This window comes from Anguilla rostrata, chromosome 2, assembly GCF_018555375.3.
Source record: "Anguilla rostrata isolate EN2019 chromosome 2, ASM1855537v3, whole genome shotgun sequence".
Taxonomy (NCBI): Eukaryota; Metazoa; Chordata; class Actinopteri; order Anguilliformes; family Anguillidae; genus Anguilla; species Anguilla rostrata.
Genome location: NC_057934.1, coordinates 5715844 through 5732512, shown reverse-complemented (window position 1 = coordinate 5732512; position 16669 = coordinate 5715844). Strand labels below are relative to the sequence as shown.

The 16669-nt window shown below is 47.4% G+C and overlaps 1 protein-coding gene across 4 annotated transcripts in view; it reads right to left on the bottom strand.

Annotated features, from left to right (window-relative positions):
* kif16ba (kinesin family member 16Ba) overlaps nucleotides 1–16428 on the bottom strand; it is an 81514-nt gene extending 65086 nt beyond the window's left edge. For 2 of the 4 annotated variants that reach the window (XM_064316743.1, XM_064316753.1), the window contains exons 1-12: nucleotides 16037–16423; nucleotides 12793–12862; nucleotides 12066–12179; nucleotides 7793–7909; nucleotides 6507–6604; nucleotides 4733–4842; nucleotides 3979–4121; nucleotides 2554–2722; nucleotides 1693–1824; nucleotides 1126–1301; nucleotides 473–538; nucleotides 4–63 (exon numbers count right to left, since the gene is read on the bottom strand). In XM_064316743.1, coding sequence (XP_064172813.1) covers nucleotides 4–63; nucleotides 473–538; nucleotides 1126–1301; nucleotides 1693–1824; nucleotides 2554–2722; nucleotides 3979–4121; nucleotides 4733–4842; nucleotides 6507–6604; nucleotides 7793–7909; nucleotides 12066–12179; nucleotides 12793–12862; nucleotides 16037–16083 — 1302 coding nt within the window. In that variant the 5' untranslated portion in view covers nucleotides 16084–16423. Of the gene's footprint in view, nucleotides 1–3; nucleotides 64–472; nucleotides 539–1125; nucleotides 1302–1692; nucleotides 1825–2553; nucleotides 2723–3978; nucleotides 4122–4732; nucleotides 4843–6506; nucleotides 6605–7792; nucleotides 7910–12065; nucleotides 12180–12792; nucleotides 12863–16036 lie in introns of all 4 variants that reach the window. The other 2 variants (XM_064316724.1, XM_064316734.1) reach the window with 2 other exon arrangements.
* Between the last annotated feature and the right edge of the window lie 241 nt (nucleotides 16429–16669).

Genomic DNA, 16669 nt, shown 5'->3' with positions numbered 1-16669 from the left:
TACCTTCAGGATGTTCTGCGTCTCGTTCCACTTATTGGTCCATTCTTTCGTGAGTTCCAAGACCTACCGAAGAGCGAAGGAGTAATTAACGCGAGCGACTCTCAGATGATGCACACCGCTTCCGAGCAGCTTATTAACACGCTTACATCATTCTCCACAAGACGAACAGACCTAATTAGGAAGGGGAAAACGAGTCTAGCCTGCCCAACACCAGATGGTGGAAACTCTCAGAAACTTTGAATAAAAATCTGTTTTGTTCGTTTCCTCTCCATAAGTTTTCTCCAACAGAAAGTTGGGCAGCCATGTCGGCCCCTCTTTGGTCAATTCCGGCGTTAGCTAACAGGGGGGAGGTTCAGGACACGGGGATGCACCCGGACACGATTAGCTCCTCCCCCTAACGCTGCTGCGGAAGGTTCCGGAAAACGCGACGGGCTGCCCCAGTGTGTGGGAGCAGAGGAGAGAGAGCTCTCACCCGGGCCTCGTTCTGCTGCAGCTTCTCCTCCATGCTGAGAGCGGTGGGGGAGTCCAGCAGCGCGATCTGGAGGGGGTGGGCATAAGTTATGAACAGAGCATACACAGTATCCAAACATATCCACAAATTCAAATGTACTCTATTAAAAAAATTGTTATTTAATTTATCTAGTCATTTTATTTTCTTTATTTGTTTTTACCTGAAAGGGTAAATAAACCACACATTTTTATTTTTTAAATTTTAACAATTAACCACAATTTAAATCTTTCTCCCTTAGCTATATGTACCACAACTTTCTTAAAGTGCACAACACAGATTACATCTATACCAACTGCAGAGAGCTGTGGTATCTGAAGCTTTCCCTCCATTATAAATAACTTTATTATGATTATTATTACTACATTAATGTAATTTAAGAGCCTGAGTAACAACAAGTCCCCGGAAGGCAATAGAACCTAATTCTCATCCTCATGATCATTATTATCGCTACATTATTGCGGTTTATGAGCCAGGTGGACAGCGAGTCCGCACAAGGCAGGAAAAAGCTGGTTCTGTGTGCGTGTGTGTGTGTGCGTGTGTGTGCGGTGTGTGAGGGAACTCCATCATAATCAATAGCAATAACAGCTATAAATGATTATTATTTCCATGGCTACCTGATTGCCCTGGATGAGCAGGGCCTTGAGCCGGGCGATCTCGGCGCGGAGTTCGCGGATGAGCTTGACGTTGGAGTCCTCGTTGATGGTGGGCTTGTTGATGATGTTCTTGGCGCGGTTGGCGTAGCGCAGGGTGCTCAGGGTCTCGCCGTAGTTCACGTCGGCGGGCGAGACGGCTAGCGGGGAAGACGTTACGTTACATCACAGGCATTTAGCGGACGCTCTTATCCAGAGCGACTTACGCAACATTTTACATAGCATTTACATATGTGTCCATTTATACAGCCGGATATGTACTGAAGCAATGCAGGTTAACTAGCTTGCTCAAGGGTACAACGGCAGTGTCCTACTGGGATATTGAACCAGTTAGGTACAAACCAACCCGCATTAACACACGCGCGCCAAACTAATGCACGAACACAACACTGCGTTGGAAAGACGGGAACAGTTGGGAGGAAGCAGGACGTGCGTTTGGGGAACGGGGGCTGCGTTTGGGGGAACGGGGACTGCGTTTGGGGGAACGGGGACAGAAGCTCACGTTTGGAGGCCTAGATTGTTCCAACTTACTTGCGATCATAATGGTCTTGGAGTTGCCCCCGAGGCTGTCTTTGAGGAGCCAGGTTAACACCGAATCTCTGTACGGCACAAACACCTGCTTCTTCCTCAGCTGCGTGCCCGTCCCGTCCTGGGAAATGTCCGCTAGGCCCAAAGAGAGGGGGAAAGGGTTATTCTACAACATTCTCTCCATGTCTGCAATCTCAGAATAACACCATTAATACCCAACAGCAAATAGAAAAATTAATGCAGATTCAGAATAAAATCAACAACGGACAAGCAAGCTTTTTTAGCATACGGTGCTGGAATTCTCTACTGGATTTCCCTGCACATAGGCCCTGGACCACCTGACTTTCTCTCATCTCTGAATGTATCAAACCAATTTAGTGACCCTCTCTCCAGTTCGTGAAGTGCTTAAACTTATTTAAAGGGTGCCGGAAAGACTGCTGGACCCAGACAAGGCTTTAGCACCTCCGATTCAGCCACTTAACACCAATTAAATTTATTCGCATACAAGGGCGATGTCAAATAGTCTAGGCCTGGGAGACGTGTCACATACCGAGAGCAGAGATGACACTGCCCAGTGTGATCAGGCGTTTGAGAATTCCACTTCCTTTCTTCAACACGATTTTATTAAAAAAGGGCCCTATTTTTAAAATCATTATTAACCCTTTGAGGCGTAAGATCACAAGTCAAATCAGAATGTTCTTAACTATTAACATTCTAATGCTGATGTGATGTCACAATCACTACTAATAACTGAAAGCAATGGTGTTCTAGAACAGACTTAGAATGCTGAAAAATGTTCCGATAAACCTGCCCTTCAGAGGGTTAATGTCCAGCCGTCTGGGCTGGGGAGATTTGTGGGCGTACCCAGAGCGGAGATGACGTTGCCCAGGGTGACCAGGGACTTGTTGATGTTCCCGCCCTCTTTCAGGCGAACGCCGGTGGCCCCGGTGGCGTCGGCCCTCTCGCTCCCGGCCAGGTCCACCAGGTGGATCTTACTCACCGTCTCCGACGGCATCTCCGCGTCGAATTTGGCCTGTGGGGGGAGGGGGGTGGGGGAGGAGTCAGTCAAACACCATAATGGAGCCTGCGATAAGAGTGGGTGCTCAACTACAGTCGTCCATCAGTGAATGGACTGCCATTGCTTTGATGTGATTTTTAATTGCGTTAAAAAAAAAAAAAAATGTACTCATTTGTTCTGTAATCAGCTGACGACTACTCAAAAAGGCACGGGCTCGGAACGCCACATTAAACCGAAGCAGATTAAAGACCAGCTCCAATCAGTAGGACAGGTTTTTCCAAAACAGCGCGAGGGGCTGAGGTGGACCGTGAGATTGGACAGCGCTAGTTACACCGCACGTGCAGGCGCTCTGACGTTTCATTCCACAGCTGATCCGCAGAGAAAACGCACTCTCTTAACAAGCGGGCAGCGAGCTCTGAAAGCTTGGAAGCTGCCGCAGCAGGACAGAGAAAACGCATCAATTAAAGAGAAAACAATTTTTTCCCCCCCCCCCCAAAAAAAAAGCCTGAAGTAGCAAGGAAATATGAAACTATTTCCAATTTCACAATTTACATCAATCCACGTTTTCGGAACACAACGTCTGCGGACTGTGGGGGAAGCTCCAGGAGCGGCAGCCGTAGCATTAACACTCAGAGGTGCCGCGCGACTGGATTAGCGAACGCTAACGGGGTAAACACGGTATTTAAAAAAAACCCCAGCTACGGGAGTGAGCCCCTCCTGGCTTCTGTCCACATTCGCACATCATAAAACAGCGTGCGGCTGAATCCACACACTCCCCTTGACCGCCATGCTAATCGTCACCACCAGAGCTTGAGCTCAATTCAGACCGCGTGCACAGAGGGCTGAGAGGACAGCGTGGGACAATGCAAAAACCAACAAATAAGTCTTAACTTACATTTTAGCCTTATTTACACATATCTTATGCGTGTTACTTTTTCTGCTAAATAAGACAGAAAGATTGCCAATGAGCCGAGACAATTGTAGTCGTATGAAGATTTGCCAATGGGGCAAGAATTTCACTTGCCAAGCAAAAAGTAACTTAAAACAAGCTAATAGTTTCCGGTTCAGTGGAAAAAATAAAAAGGTTTTTTAGAAGATAGACTTTTTCGGCAGTGCTGCGGGTGGGTGGCTGGGTGATATTTTGGCAAGGGTGGAGTCTGCTCTGACTGTGGTCAGAGGGGGTGTGGGTATAGGGGGTGTGGCCACATGGGGCGTGGTCAGAGGGGGTGTGGTCATATGGGGCGTGGTCAGAGAGGGCGGGCGGGGCTTGCCTGAGTGAAGTTGATGGTGAAGATGGCGTGTGACCGGCTGCTGACGTCGTTCATGCCCGTGCTGGCCGTGGTGCGGTTGATGTTGCCGGCCTCCATCAGCTCCTCCACGTCGGCGTAGTTCTGCACCAGGTGCTTGGACAGGTCTGCCCGCGGGGTTCGAAAACGGCGGGTAAGAAAAGAGGTTGAACCCCCTCCAGCCTCCAGCCCCCCCCTCCCCTCAGGAACCTTACATTCCATACCAGCACCCCTACGACTCACAGCCTCTGGAAAACAATCATCTTCTACATCGAGACGTTAAATATCTGCGACCGGCGCTGAGGAGAACATGGCTGCCGGCTTGCGGGCGGGTGCATGGCAGGACAGCCTCCACCGCAACCGCACTGATCCTGGCATGGAGTTCGGTCAGCACAGAGGTAATTTCACACATCGATCCCAAAAATCAGGGATAACATTCCAAAAAAAATGTTCAGTAAGTAGAGGTGGAAAATCTGAGGTGAGCATAAATTTTTTATGACCCACATATACGCTTTTATAAAGTCTTGAGCCGGTTCTAGATTAGGCAAGACAGCAAATTTGTCTGTCCAGGATTGATTTTTGCAAAATTTCAAAACCCATTTACAAGACCTATTTTTTTTATTTATTTTTCCCCTCCCACTGGCTTAACCACAAATCTACAGCAAATCCTTCACCGGCCCCCCCACCGCCCAACGGGAGAGCGGTTTTAAAAACGGTCGGCCGATCGCGGCGCCCTCACCCTCCACGTACGGCCCGTCCTTGGGGTGCTCTCGCACGCGAAGGTTGTAGGTCTTGGTGGACTTCCTCCGGAGCAGATCCCTGACGCGCTCGTTGTAGATCTCCAGGTAGCTGTCGGCGTGGATGAAAAACGGGGGGGGGGGGGGGGGGGGGGGACATTGATCAACGCCCGACAGAGAGCACAGAGAGAGAGAAAGCCGCTGATGGTGGGGCCGCGGCCTGGAAAAAGCCCGGCCGTAAATCTCTTCCCAGCATGCTTTGCACTTTCGTCCTTTAATGGGGGGGGGGGGAGGGCGGCCGGAGCGGCTTGTTCGCGGGGGCTCTAAAGGGGGAAAATTACGCGATAATTCACAGCGGAGAGAGGCCAAGGCTCTTGGCTCCAGCGAGCATGGCCGTTAAAGTAAATAGAGGTGTTATGGGGCCCCACTGCCACGGCAAACGCAGCGCGACGGTCGCATCAATACCGGCCGATTGGAAAAATCACACGGCGAGCGGGACGACCGGCATCGCACGCCACGCTCTTTTAACGGAATTAGCATACTGATGTGGGTAAAAAAGCAAAAAAAAAACAACTCAGTCTTTCCCCAAGCCCCATAGTGCCAACAGAAATTTGCTAGCTCTCATACATATATTATGAAAGCTTGAATTATTTATTTAAAATTTTTTTTTTTTTTTTTGGTCATAGCCAGCCAAAAAAAGCCAAAACACTCCACTACAAGTTTTAGCTGTGCCCAGGCATGCACACGCTTTTGGAGCGGGGGGTGGGTGGGGAGAAGGCCTTCGATCGCACCACCTGTTGTGTGAATATTTTACGCGGGAATCTGGCTAGCGGTTCGCGGCGGCGTCGCCGATCGCATTCGCTGGCCGGGGCTCGGGATTTAGCGCCGTGGTAACTCAGGGGACGACAGCCCGCAGAACGTGAATCAGGAAGCGGAAAGACCGCGGCAGGGCTAGGCCTTGCGTGAAAATGATGAAAAGGGGCCAGACTTGTTCCTCCACTGCCTCTGTGGTACAGTAACCAAACGCAGTGAGGCTCAGCTCCATAACAGAATAGTCTCGTCCGACATCCTACGCATTTAGAAGCTGTATTTTACATGCGTAATGTAAAAGCTGAACATTTATCATGAAGTGCAGTTTCATAAACCATTTTAAAAGTTTTTTTAAATTTAGTTTTAAACTTCCGTCCTCTCGTGTTGACACTCAATAGAAGACTTTGCCGTTCTTTTCTTGGCGGCAGCTCGAAATACGATGAAACATTTTCACCGAGACTTCAAGAAAGCAGAAAATTAACTTCAAACGCAATCTGCACTCGAGGAGTTTCGTCCCCATTAAATCATAAGATCGCTTCACCTCCGGTGGAGAGGAGAACCGTTTAAACTGGAGAGCCATCCAGGAGGAGGAGGAGGAGGAGGCGCACGGTCACCTTCAGCCGAGCGGGAGGAGAAAGTCAAACGCGGTCGAGGCTCGGCTCACTCGCTTGAACGTCGGCCAGCGAGCCGGCGAGCGTAACCGCGGCAGCTGCGCCGGAGCCCGCCCGCGACCCGGCTGACCGTTACCGTTGGCAACCCGTTAAGCACCCGACGCATAAAGAGCACCCCCCGAAACGGACGGGCCAGACTCCTCGCTCCGCAGGAACCCGGGACGGAGGGTAATTAACAGGGAGGGTGACCTAGGCGTGCGGACGACCCCGCGTAGGGTGATGAGAACCGGGAAGCGTGGGAGACCGCAGCCCGTTTGGGAGGGGGGTACGGCCCACGCCCCAACGCCGCGCTCACCTGACTTCGGTGCGGAAGGAGGCCTCGTCCCACCTGGCCATCCCCGCGATGCGGCTGAACAGACCCTCGCAGATCCGCGGGATCAGCCCCGAATCGCCCTGGGAAAAAAAAACCCCAAAAAAAGACAAACGGCTGCAATCTTTCTGTGGAGCACACACTATATACACACACGTAAAGCTGTGCCAAATGCCCATGCCAACACCACCAGAGTGCCGTATGATTTACCTTCAGATACAGCCTACTTCTCTTCACACGTTTTCCTAGCAAGCCCAGCAATAAACGCAATAATTCTGAAAAATTATGGGACTTTTCTCTAAAGGTCAACCCAGCAGTTTTGCGGGCAATTCCTCAATGATGGGAAATCCGGGCCCTTACCTCCGTTTCTAGGGCAGAAAGTGGTGATTTTTTAAGAAAAAGTGAGTGAGGAGAAAGTTTGTGACCTTCAATTAGTCATAAAGCAAAGATATGGGGTGGATAAAATCTTTTTTACAGTTTTGAGCACCCAGATTGAGACCTGTGGGATGAAAGTATTGATTTCAGGACGCTCGAACGACAGTTTAATGCCAACGTCACGTTTGTATTCACTTCAGCTTTCGAAAAACAGATACAGGACAAATCTCACTGACAGGCCATATCAGTTCCCAAAACCCTTTGGCTTTGACTCTCATCAATAACGTGCTGCTGGGACCTCACGGAACGTGCCGGAACATGCCTTTCACTCTCCCACCCGGCCAATGAACCCCTCGGCCCTGCCGGAGTCAAGCTCTCCAATCACAGGGCCTCTGGTGACCGCACGCGGGTCAAATGATAATCCAAAATAACACCAAGCCTTCAGATGCTGTTAAAATTTCAAAAAAGTATTTCCCATATTTTTTGTTGTCGGCATTCCGACAGCCCACTCTTCTATGCCCAGCACAACTCTAAAACCCTGCTCGCTAATCAGTGATAGCTAATGACTTCACGTGCAATTAATTCACTGGAAATCGTTTTTCATATCAGGTGTAGACGTTGCATAATTTTGCCAGTTTAACTACATTTAGCCTATTCCCCAATGTTATCTTACTGGACCAACTGATAACGATTATAACATTGATTTATTTATGGATCCACGCAATCTTCCCTGACATGTTTTGAGCAGGCAGGACGATAGGGAGCCAATTAAAGTGAATTTCAATTCACGAATCTCCAAATATTAACGGTTATCCATGCACCGTTTTTCACTAAAAAGCCACTCTGATGCAGCATTGAGGGTCAAGAGGTCAAAGGGCGGTTTGATCCGGTCTTACCGGGTGTCCCATCATGGTGTAGGACTTCCCAGAGCCCGTCTGCCCGTAGGCGAAGATGCAGGCGTTGTAACCCTCGAAAGCAGCCTTCAACACGTCAGTGCCAAGGTCTTTAAAAACCTGCAGAGAAAAAAAATAAAGAGCGGAAATCAGAGCGGTGAGACTTGGCCAGCGCCCCCTAGGGACAGCCTCCGGCTAAGCGTGAGCCGGGGAAGTCTGAGGGCTGAAAATTTGGGGTTTGACAGGGCCAGAGACCCTGGTCCGTCAGGATCCGCCCGAGTCGGTTTGGGCTGTTGCCAAGGGCGACAGCCTCTGCGTCACGGGCACTGGCCATCTGTTCAGCGTAAAGAGAGGGGTGAAGGTTCGAGGCCTGGCAGGACCCTGGAGTCCCTGAATCCCCCTTTCTTGTGAGCTTTCAAACAAAGAAGGGAACGGCCACGAAAATGGCCGACCAACACCTGGCTTCCACAGTAAAAGGTCTGTGTGATAAGATAGAAAATAAAAATAAAAACAAAGCACAAGCAAGCACACCGAAATGACATCGACCCTCTCCTCATTTGTTTACAGTACACAACCAAAATGTGTCAGGCTACACGCCACTTTCTCTACCACAGCTATAAAAGTCGATTAAAGAGAAATTGCTCACTGCCTCCTACTGTCGTGAGGCCACAGAGTTAACTTGCGGCATCCGAAAATAATGTGCATCAGTTTCTTCCACCCACTTTCATTAAGCTCAGCAGATGAAAACACGTGACACTAATTACAAGTGGATTGAACTCAACTTCAGTCGTTCATGTAAAAATAGACACGCGTTCATAAAACTGAGGAGAGCAGCGTGTCATAAGATCTGAGCATTTTCTCTCTCGTCTTCACGGATGCGTCTTTCGTGTCTGCAGTACCTAGCCGCTCCTGAAAAGCAAACAAGCGGTCTGAATAAAAACCGCTGCCAACATTCAGAAGCGAAAGAGAAAGAGCAGCCCAACACAAAGCGTGGAAATGGTTACCACGCTAAAATTGGAGGACTACGGAGAAGAGACTGCACTGTGAGCCAGGGCGCTACGCTAACATTTTTTTCTAAGGAGCTCATTGGCTCCAGAGTTTAAAAAATTTAGGAGCTCTAATGAACCCTGATTACACGCGCTCCTAAATTATTTTTCCCAGTGCACATAAATTTTCAGGAGCAGATGGTCCTAAAACGGGAGCACACTGCAGGACCCCGCGAGTTTGGGCTTATTTGTTGCTCACAGGCCACATCAAACCGGAGAATCACTGCTCCACCCCCCAGGCACTGCACACCTAAATCAGCTGCACTGGACCTGGCTGCCCTGGGGGATCTCTGCATTATTTAAAGAGAGGGTGGTGATCCACGTACAGCTCCTGTACACAACCAGACAGATGGCTTGTGGCAGGCAGTCCGGGGGAACAGGACTCTCACGCATTACCGCCATCGGCCTCCGTAGGGAGCTCTCTCTGTGTTTATAGCGAAGAGGCAGGCGGACGCCTCCTGTTTAGAGAGCGACGCAGAGCGTCAGAGGCTCCGTGCGCCATCGTTTTTTCTGGAGCGGGGGAATGCGTGTTCAGACATCAGGCACAACCGCCACCAAAAATGTCTGAGAAGTCTGAAGCTTTAATTGTGTTAATAAAGGCAAAAAGTACCATTTTAGTTCTGTCCTCACACATGTACCCTGTAGATAATGTATAATGACCATGGTCATGAGGTACCCATCATCTTGACTACCCCCCCCCCAGCTTTGCTCAGATCTGCCCTCTCTCTCTCAGTGGCAGATTGGTAGTGATGAGGGGGGGGGTTACGGGTCCATCACAGGTGCAGGACGGAGCGCAGCGACAGCTGTCTGACACCCCCCCCCAATATCCCAGCCACAGACACAGAGGCCACAGCAGGCTCAGCCCACACCTGTAAATTGGGTCTGGGGCAGAGAGAGTCCTCCAGGGGAGGAAGTGCTTAACGGGCCTCGCGGTACAACAGACAGGAAAGTGTGTGTGTGTGTGTGTGTGTGTGTGTGAGAGCGTGTGGGCATGGGGGCACGTGCGTGTGTTTACATATGCATACAGTTTTTTTAAATAACTGCGGCTTTGACTTATTGAACACATTTTATACACAACAGCTAACAGCCAAGAGTCTAAATTCAGTAATCAATCCACTGGTGTATTCACAAACCATCAAGAAATCCTCCTTAATTTAAGATTTAAATATAATGACTTATGTCCACATTCAACAGTCTTTGTCATTATGGTTATGACTTAGGGAGACGTAAAACGGTAATTTCGTGAAACCATTAACCAACACTCCACAGCTTAGCCAAAGTACAGCACTCCCACAGAGCTGTCCTAGAATAACTGAAACGCGTGTCTCAAGGAACACTATAATGGCTTCTCCAGCCAAGTTCTATTTTTCTCCCTTCTTTCTCCGCACTCAAGACTGACATCAGTGCGATTACAAACTCCGCGGAATCAGGAGTACGACCGGCACTAAGATTACAGTTCTCAACTGTACTGGCGGCGGCTCAAAGAGCCCAATCACCAAAGCGGTAATTTGTGATTTGCGCTTTAGCGCGTTTGAGTTCGTACCGTAGGGACTACCCATTAGGCTTTTACGGTCCCGGCGGACAAAATGAGCATTCCCGCGCATACTCAAACAACCGTAATTATCGCCCCAGTGTTAAACCACAAAGTGCACGGAAATAGCTTTACTATACAGTCTATGGTTTGTCCCCGTGTTCTTAATGCACTCCACTTCAAGGACACCGCAGGTTCTCTACGAGAGACCGTTATCATCCGCCATTATACCATCGGAAGGTCCAAATCAGCCTTGAGCACTGCTTAAGCAGCACCGCGAACGCGTTTGAAGAATAAGGCCAAGGGGACGCGCATTTGGAGGGAGCAAAGCGAAAAATCAGGGGAAATTATTTTTTTTTCCCCACCAGACGACTGTTGCCATTTGACAGTGATTGACGCAGGCAATAAAATCCATGACTGACACAGCGTTCGTAAAACGCGAGGTTCCCATCGCAGGTTCTGTTTTGATTGAGCAGAGCAAAGTGGATTAAACCGCTACAGAGTTCCATACCAATTGTTGTACATCAATAGCTTGTCGTTCCGAACCCATTTCAGTAAGTTTAATAGTTTAATAGCACCACCTGCTGCTTTGCAAGACCAGTGATTCAGGAAAATTACTTGAAGCCGTGCACACTGACACATGAGCTAACAGCCATTGATTTGTTTTGGTTTTCCTGCATCGCCTTCATTGAAATTATTTCGAAATGAAATGCCGTGTTACATTTAACTAAGTCTGCTCCACCAGCCCGAGGCCACAAAATGACTGGAGCTCAAGCTAAAATTATAGGCCTTCAGACAAGCCTACACCACACACGAAAGCAGAATGAGAAATAGGCCTATTAAAAAAACACGCCATCAACAAAACTGTTTTGGGAGAAGGACGTGTCAAAAAATGAGCAAACAGGATCGTTATCTCAAAAGTAAATATGCGTACGAGTCGTTTCAATTTAACATCCTGGAATAAAAATAAATAAAGAACAAATTCAAATCTGTCCACTAGAGGGCATTAAAAAAAACAAAACATTCACCACCAGGATCTTAGACAATATTAGGCATATTCATCAACAACATTACAACTTCAAACAGCAGATAATTAAAAGGAGGGAATGGTAAAAAAAAATCAGTAAAAGTCAGATCTGAACAAAACTTACTGCCTTAATCTGGATAAATTTGCACAATTATTCAGGTAAATGTATATATGCAAAGGCCTGGAGTCTGAGCTCCAGTCTATTTACAGTCATTCCATTAGTATTGTCTGTGCAGCAGCCTATAAAAATCCTTAAAACACAAAAAATGATCAAACTCCATCACACACTAATAAATGCTTCTATTGTAGCTGGAGCCCATACAGCAGCCTGTCACACAACATAATATAAACCTGCTCGTGCTCCTCGCAAATATACCACCAGCAGGCCTATGTGGTCAATGTGGGTAACACGGTCATCAGATTTCTAGATTTCTGAAGGAATGGCTAGTTAGCAATGATGCGGGGGTTACTCTACAGCCTGAAACAGTCTCTCGCTCCCTTTCTCTTTCTCCCTCTGATCTGTAACCATCTGGGTCCTGCTGTTGCACTGCATATAAACCCTGCTTTTGAGAGGACGAGATGACAAGAAATGCCTACAAAGAAAAACGATGTGACGATACAGACAAATCAGAGGATGACATTGACGGCGAGCACTAGAGGACACGGCCGTACCTTCTCCTGAGAAACGAAGCTGGAGCTCTTGCAGTCGGCTGAGTCGTAGGAGAAGTCGTACGTGAACGTCTTGACTCTCTCTCGCCCCGAATCCCCGGAGATTCCCTCGGGTATCTGCGGGGAAAAAAAAAAACATGAAGTTCAGCGCTTTGCACGGACAGAACAGCCCCGGCAACAAGACAACCGCAGCGAGCTTTGCACAGAACCCCCGAGAGACAGAAATAAGCATTACAAATGGTTCTCTTCCTCCGTGCTACTGTTCTGTTCAAACGCTGTGCAGACATGTGAAAAGCAGTGAAGTCATTCGATGTGAAGGTCAAACTGCATTCACAGGGGGAAAGGGTTCAGACAGCAGTATCCTGGAAGGCAGTTCCATCATTAGCTGAAACATGAGTTTCCTCCTCCACCACCGACTCGTACCAGCCCTGCATCGCTAAACCTCAAAGACCCTAATGCACTGCGTAGGATGTCTGGTCACAGAGACGGGGCTTTAGAAAATTTCATATCACCCTCCTTAGGGTAAATACTGAGGATCTTTTAGTTTCAAAATATACAAACTAAACCAAACCACAGAGAACACGGCAGTGGAGCTTCTCATGTGATGTTTCAGACAGTGAGGAAACACAAGCGGCCTGTAATCTGTAGCCATATATGGGTTGAAAGGGGGATATTGCCCACTGGACAACGTTCAAAGTCCTCCAGCTTCCCCAGGCATGCTGAAACTCACCTTCAGGTTGGTAATGGAGGTTTTGTTCCCTTCCATGTGAATTATAAACTTGGCGGAAAGATCTTTCTCCCTGGGAAGAGAAAAAGGACTAAACTCCAAAACAGGCACATAAAACAATAGAATGCATTTAAACTTGACTTTAAAGATTATTCAGTTACATAACATGGAGTGGCTTTCTGGAACGATAAAATTACTATCTCAGATCTAACCCAAGCAATAATGGCTGCCCAACATGTTTTCAGGGAGCAAAAAGCAGGGGCTTGCATCCAAGACAGGCAATGAAACAATGGTCAAGAGCCAGGCAGTCTCCTCCACGACAAGCTATTTACAAGCTGGCAAGCTTACAGAACAAAAAAAAGCCTCAGTTGAAACATCCACATAATGGGTGCAGCTTTCTTTATGGGTTATGGAGATGCACACTCAACAGTGCCCCACCTCAGTTCAAAACTCACCTGTGCAGTGCAGGGTTTTCTATAATCTGGAACCCTGAAAGCCAAATTAGCCTATATCACTCCAAACTAGGGCTGTTCAGTCTCCATGCCAAACATCCAGATGTCAGCCTCAACAGGCAACTTACAACTACCACCACAGCAATGCTAACGAAATGTGTGAATATAGGTCACTCAGAAATTCTAGGGAAATGTTTACCTGCGTTAGCTGGCAGAGTTGATTAGCAGTCAAAGTGCATTCCTCACAGTCGGGTTTCAAAGCTACTGCATACCTTCTGACACCATTAGAATGCAAACGGTCACAGTTGAACAGAGGAAAAGTTTTGATTGGCGGGGGGGGGGGGGGGGAGCCCGCTCGAAGGCTTCATTAGCACGGCCATTTGAACGAGCACATCCCCGTAGTAACCAGGTCATGCTAATAAACAGCCTCACGAACGGACAAGGCTATCGCCTGAGGAGGGGTTGATTGATCGAGCCCAGCCACAGGCTTCCCTCTGTCCGGGGGCGTCTTGGCCTGACCTCCGAATCCCGCTCAGCAGACAGATGCTAATGAGCTATGCCGCCATCAATGAGTCCTGCCTTGCTCACGGTTTCCCTAATTATCAGCTCAATAAATGCACTGCCGCCATTACAGCTAACCGATTGCACCACCACCCCATCATACCTGAGATCTCAACTCAACTCATCTCAACACATTCAACATGAGGGTTAAGGATTCGAGGAAGTGGCGTTGTCTTCTTACCAGTTATCCAGCCTGACAGCACAACTGAATTTCTTCAGCAAATTACCTCTAGGACTGAAAATAGCATTGCAAGATGGATGACCCCCCTATATCTTTTTGGCTTCTAGGGGAAGGCAGACGGCAGTCAGAGAATCTCAAGAGTTTCATAGTAAAAGTTGTCAGGGGGAACAAAGTAAACATGATAAGGCAGACTACTGAAGAAAAGACTGTGATTACTGCTTACACAGACAAAAAAAAAAGCAAAAATTGCCTGAGAAGTTCTTACACTTGAGACCACACAATGCAATGCAGCTAAATTAAATAAGCCCAGCAGCCACATTATTCATGCACTGAGCCACCACTGACAGGGACTATTCAAAAGGTATTGCTTTTAGTTCTATACAGATACCATGGGTCCTCTGCACCAGGTACCACGATCATACAAGAAACTTTTAAAAACGCTTATTTTGTACACAAAATGTGTGTAATGATAGCGTGCTTGTGACCCGCAAGGAGTAATGGCATATGACTAGCAAGTAAACTGGCAACCAACACTGTAAATACACGCTGTCAATTAACTTTCAAAGTGCTTTATTGGCATGACATATATGGAATCGACGCTTGTGTTCCCAAGCACACAAAGTTTACAAAAGGTTACAAAATAAAACTATGAATAATATAGATTATGCTAGATATTGATTATAGATTAAACTGCCAGATTATGGATTGTGATAAAAAAAAACCTATAATGGCATTAAGTGATGTTTGGTGTCTGTCTGGCTGTCGCGTGTGTGAGTGCATGCGTTTCTGCGTGAAAGCGTACGTGTGCATGCAGTTTGTGCATGCGTGTGAATGTGGACATGACGTGGTCACTCATTGTCCCTCAGAGAATGGAACGATAACCAAAATCGCTGTCTTTCCAAACAAATATTATGCGTCCGAGTGTAGCTGCATGCCTACGCTTGTGAAGGTAGGTTCACATTTATGTTCCACGAACTGGGGGGGGGGGGGGGGGGGGGGAAATTGGTCTCTTGTACCCTACCTGCTTTCATATACTCATGAAGTGTAATGTTTCAGGTGAATTCGGATCTGACATTTGCTTTGTTTATAGTTATGCTGAATGTAGAAAGCCGATCTGTTGCTTGAAAACCGCTATTGTATTTACATTCGCAGAACGCCCGTACCAGTCCAACTGCCTGAGGGATTGTTGTGTTTACCTAAATGAGGCGAAACGTTATTTGCCTATTAAAAGTAGTATCGGTAACGTTGCATGAAAACACTCAAATAACGCTGCTTGCAGAATAAACGTCCATTTCTTTTTCATCCGCATAAATCAGGTGAATTTATTAATGATGGTTGTCATGCGGGTTGATTTGGATATCAAACTCAATTCCCTATGCAGCTTCACTCCGTATCTAACTGGCTACCTAAATAACGTCTATAAAATATCAACAAAAACATGAATCTTTCACAGATCGCAAACAAACCAAAGTTCAATGAATAACCTATGTTTAGTCACGGAATCCAGTTCAGGCTCTGAGAGAAAGCAATGGGAAATGACAAAGAACTGAAGGTAGGCTACATAAACACAAACACCTGCAAGGGCTGCGTAATTTCCGGGATAGCTAACGTTAGCCAGCCCACCTAAAAATAAGTATCGGAGGTTAGCTCGTATAACTTAGCTCTTGAGCAATTAGGTTATACCTATAAAACAGAACGATTTTCCCAACTACAGCCAAACACACTTATCTGGCATGTCTTCGCTGTTTGAAATCAAGGTCAACGTAAATTATCTAATTCACAAACAGGGAGAGGTGCTGAGCCTAGCACTGGCAGCAAAAGAGCTATGCTAGCTAGTAGAACGGTGCTGCATCTAACACAGTGGACCCGGCGTTTTGCTTAAAAGGTTTTGTTAGATTGGCTAGCCAAGTTAACATTTTACCACTGACTGAACTTCATATACAGTTAAGCCCGATCATGCTGTGGTCTCGTCAGAAGGCGTAAAAAACCGTCCCAGGGTTTCAAGCAAGCAATAAGATGCGAGTTACTCCAGCAAGCTAACGTGGAAACTTACCGTCTGTTCATGGGCCTGACCCGGACAGCCACTTTTACCGATGCCATTGCACATCCCTGTACGGGTGCGACAGCTTCACAGGTCGGTTAGCTAGCTTAGCTTATCCAAAAACACAAAACTGACGTCTAGCTAGTAAATGCTGGCTAGATACTATCGAGTTAGCAAGCAAACTCTTTAGTCATGATCCTAGCTAATTAGCTAGCTATCCACACCGACTCGCCACACTGGAAGTTTTCTGGACAACTTCTTTCCAGCTGTCGCTGCACGTCCTTTTATACCACCGAACTTCTGGCTGAAACTCCTCACAAACACGTTATCTGCCCAACGCTTCCGACTGAAAACAGAAAAATCAAACTACTCCAGCATTGTCAGCTGATAAAGGATATATTGAGACGGGTGGGGGAAAATGACAAACCGTTCGGTCCAAAAACGCGTTTCGGGAAAGGGGAAATAGCGGCAATCTCTGATGTATTAGGACTCCCCATACCTGAAATGTCGGGCTACATAATAGGCCCAGTTTTTACCGTTGGATTTACCTGTGACGCCAGAAAGTTATAAAGGGAACATAAACCTTCCGTTCAATTATAGACTAGGATACAAGGATTTGATTGTACCAATTTAAGAATGTCTCTT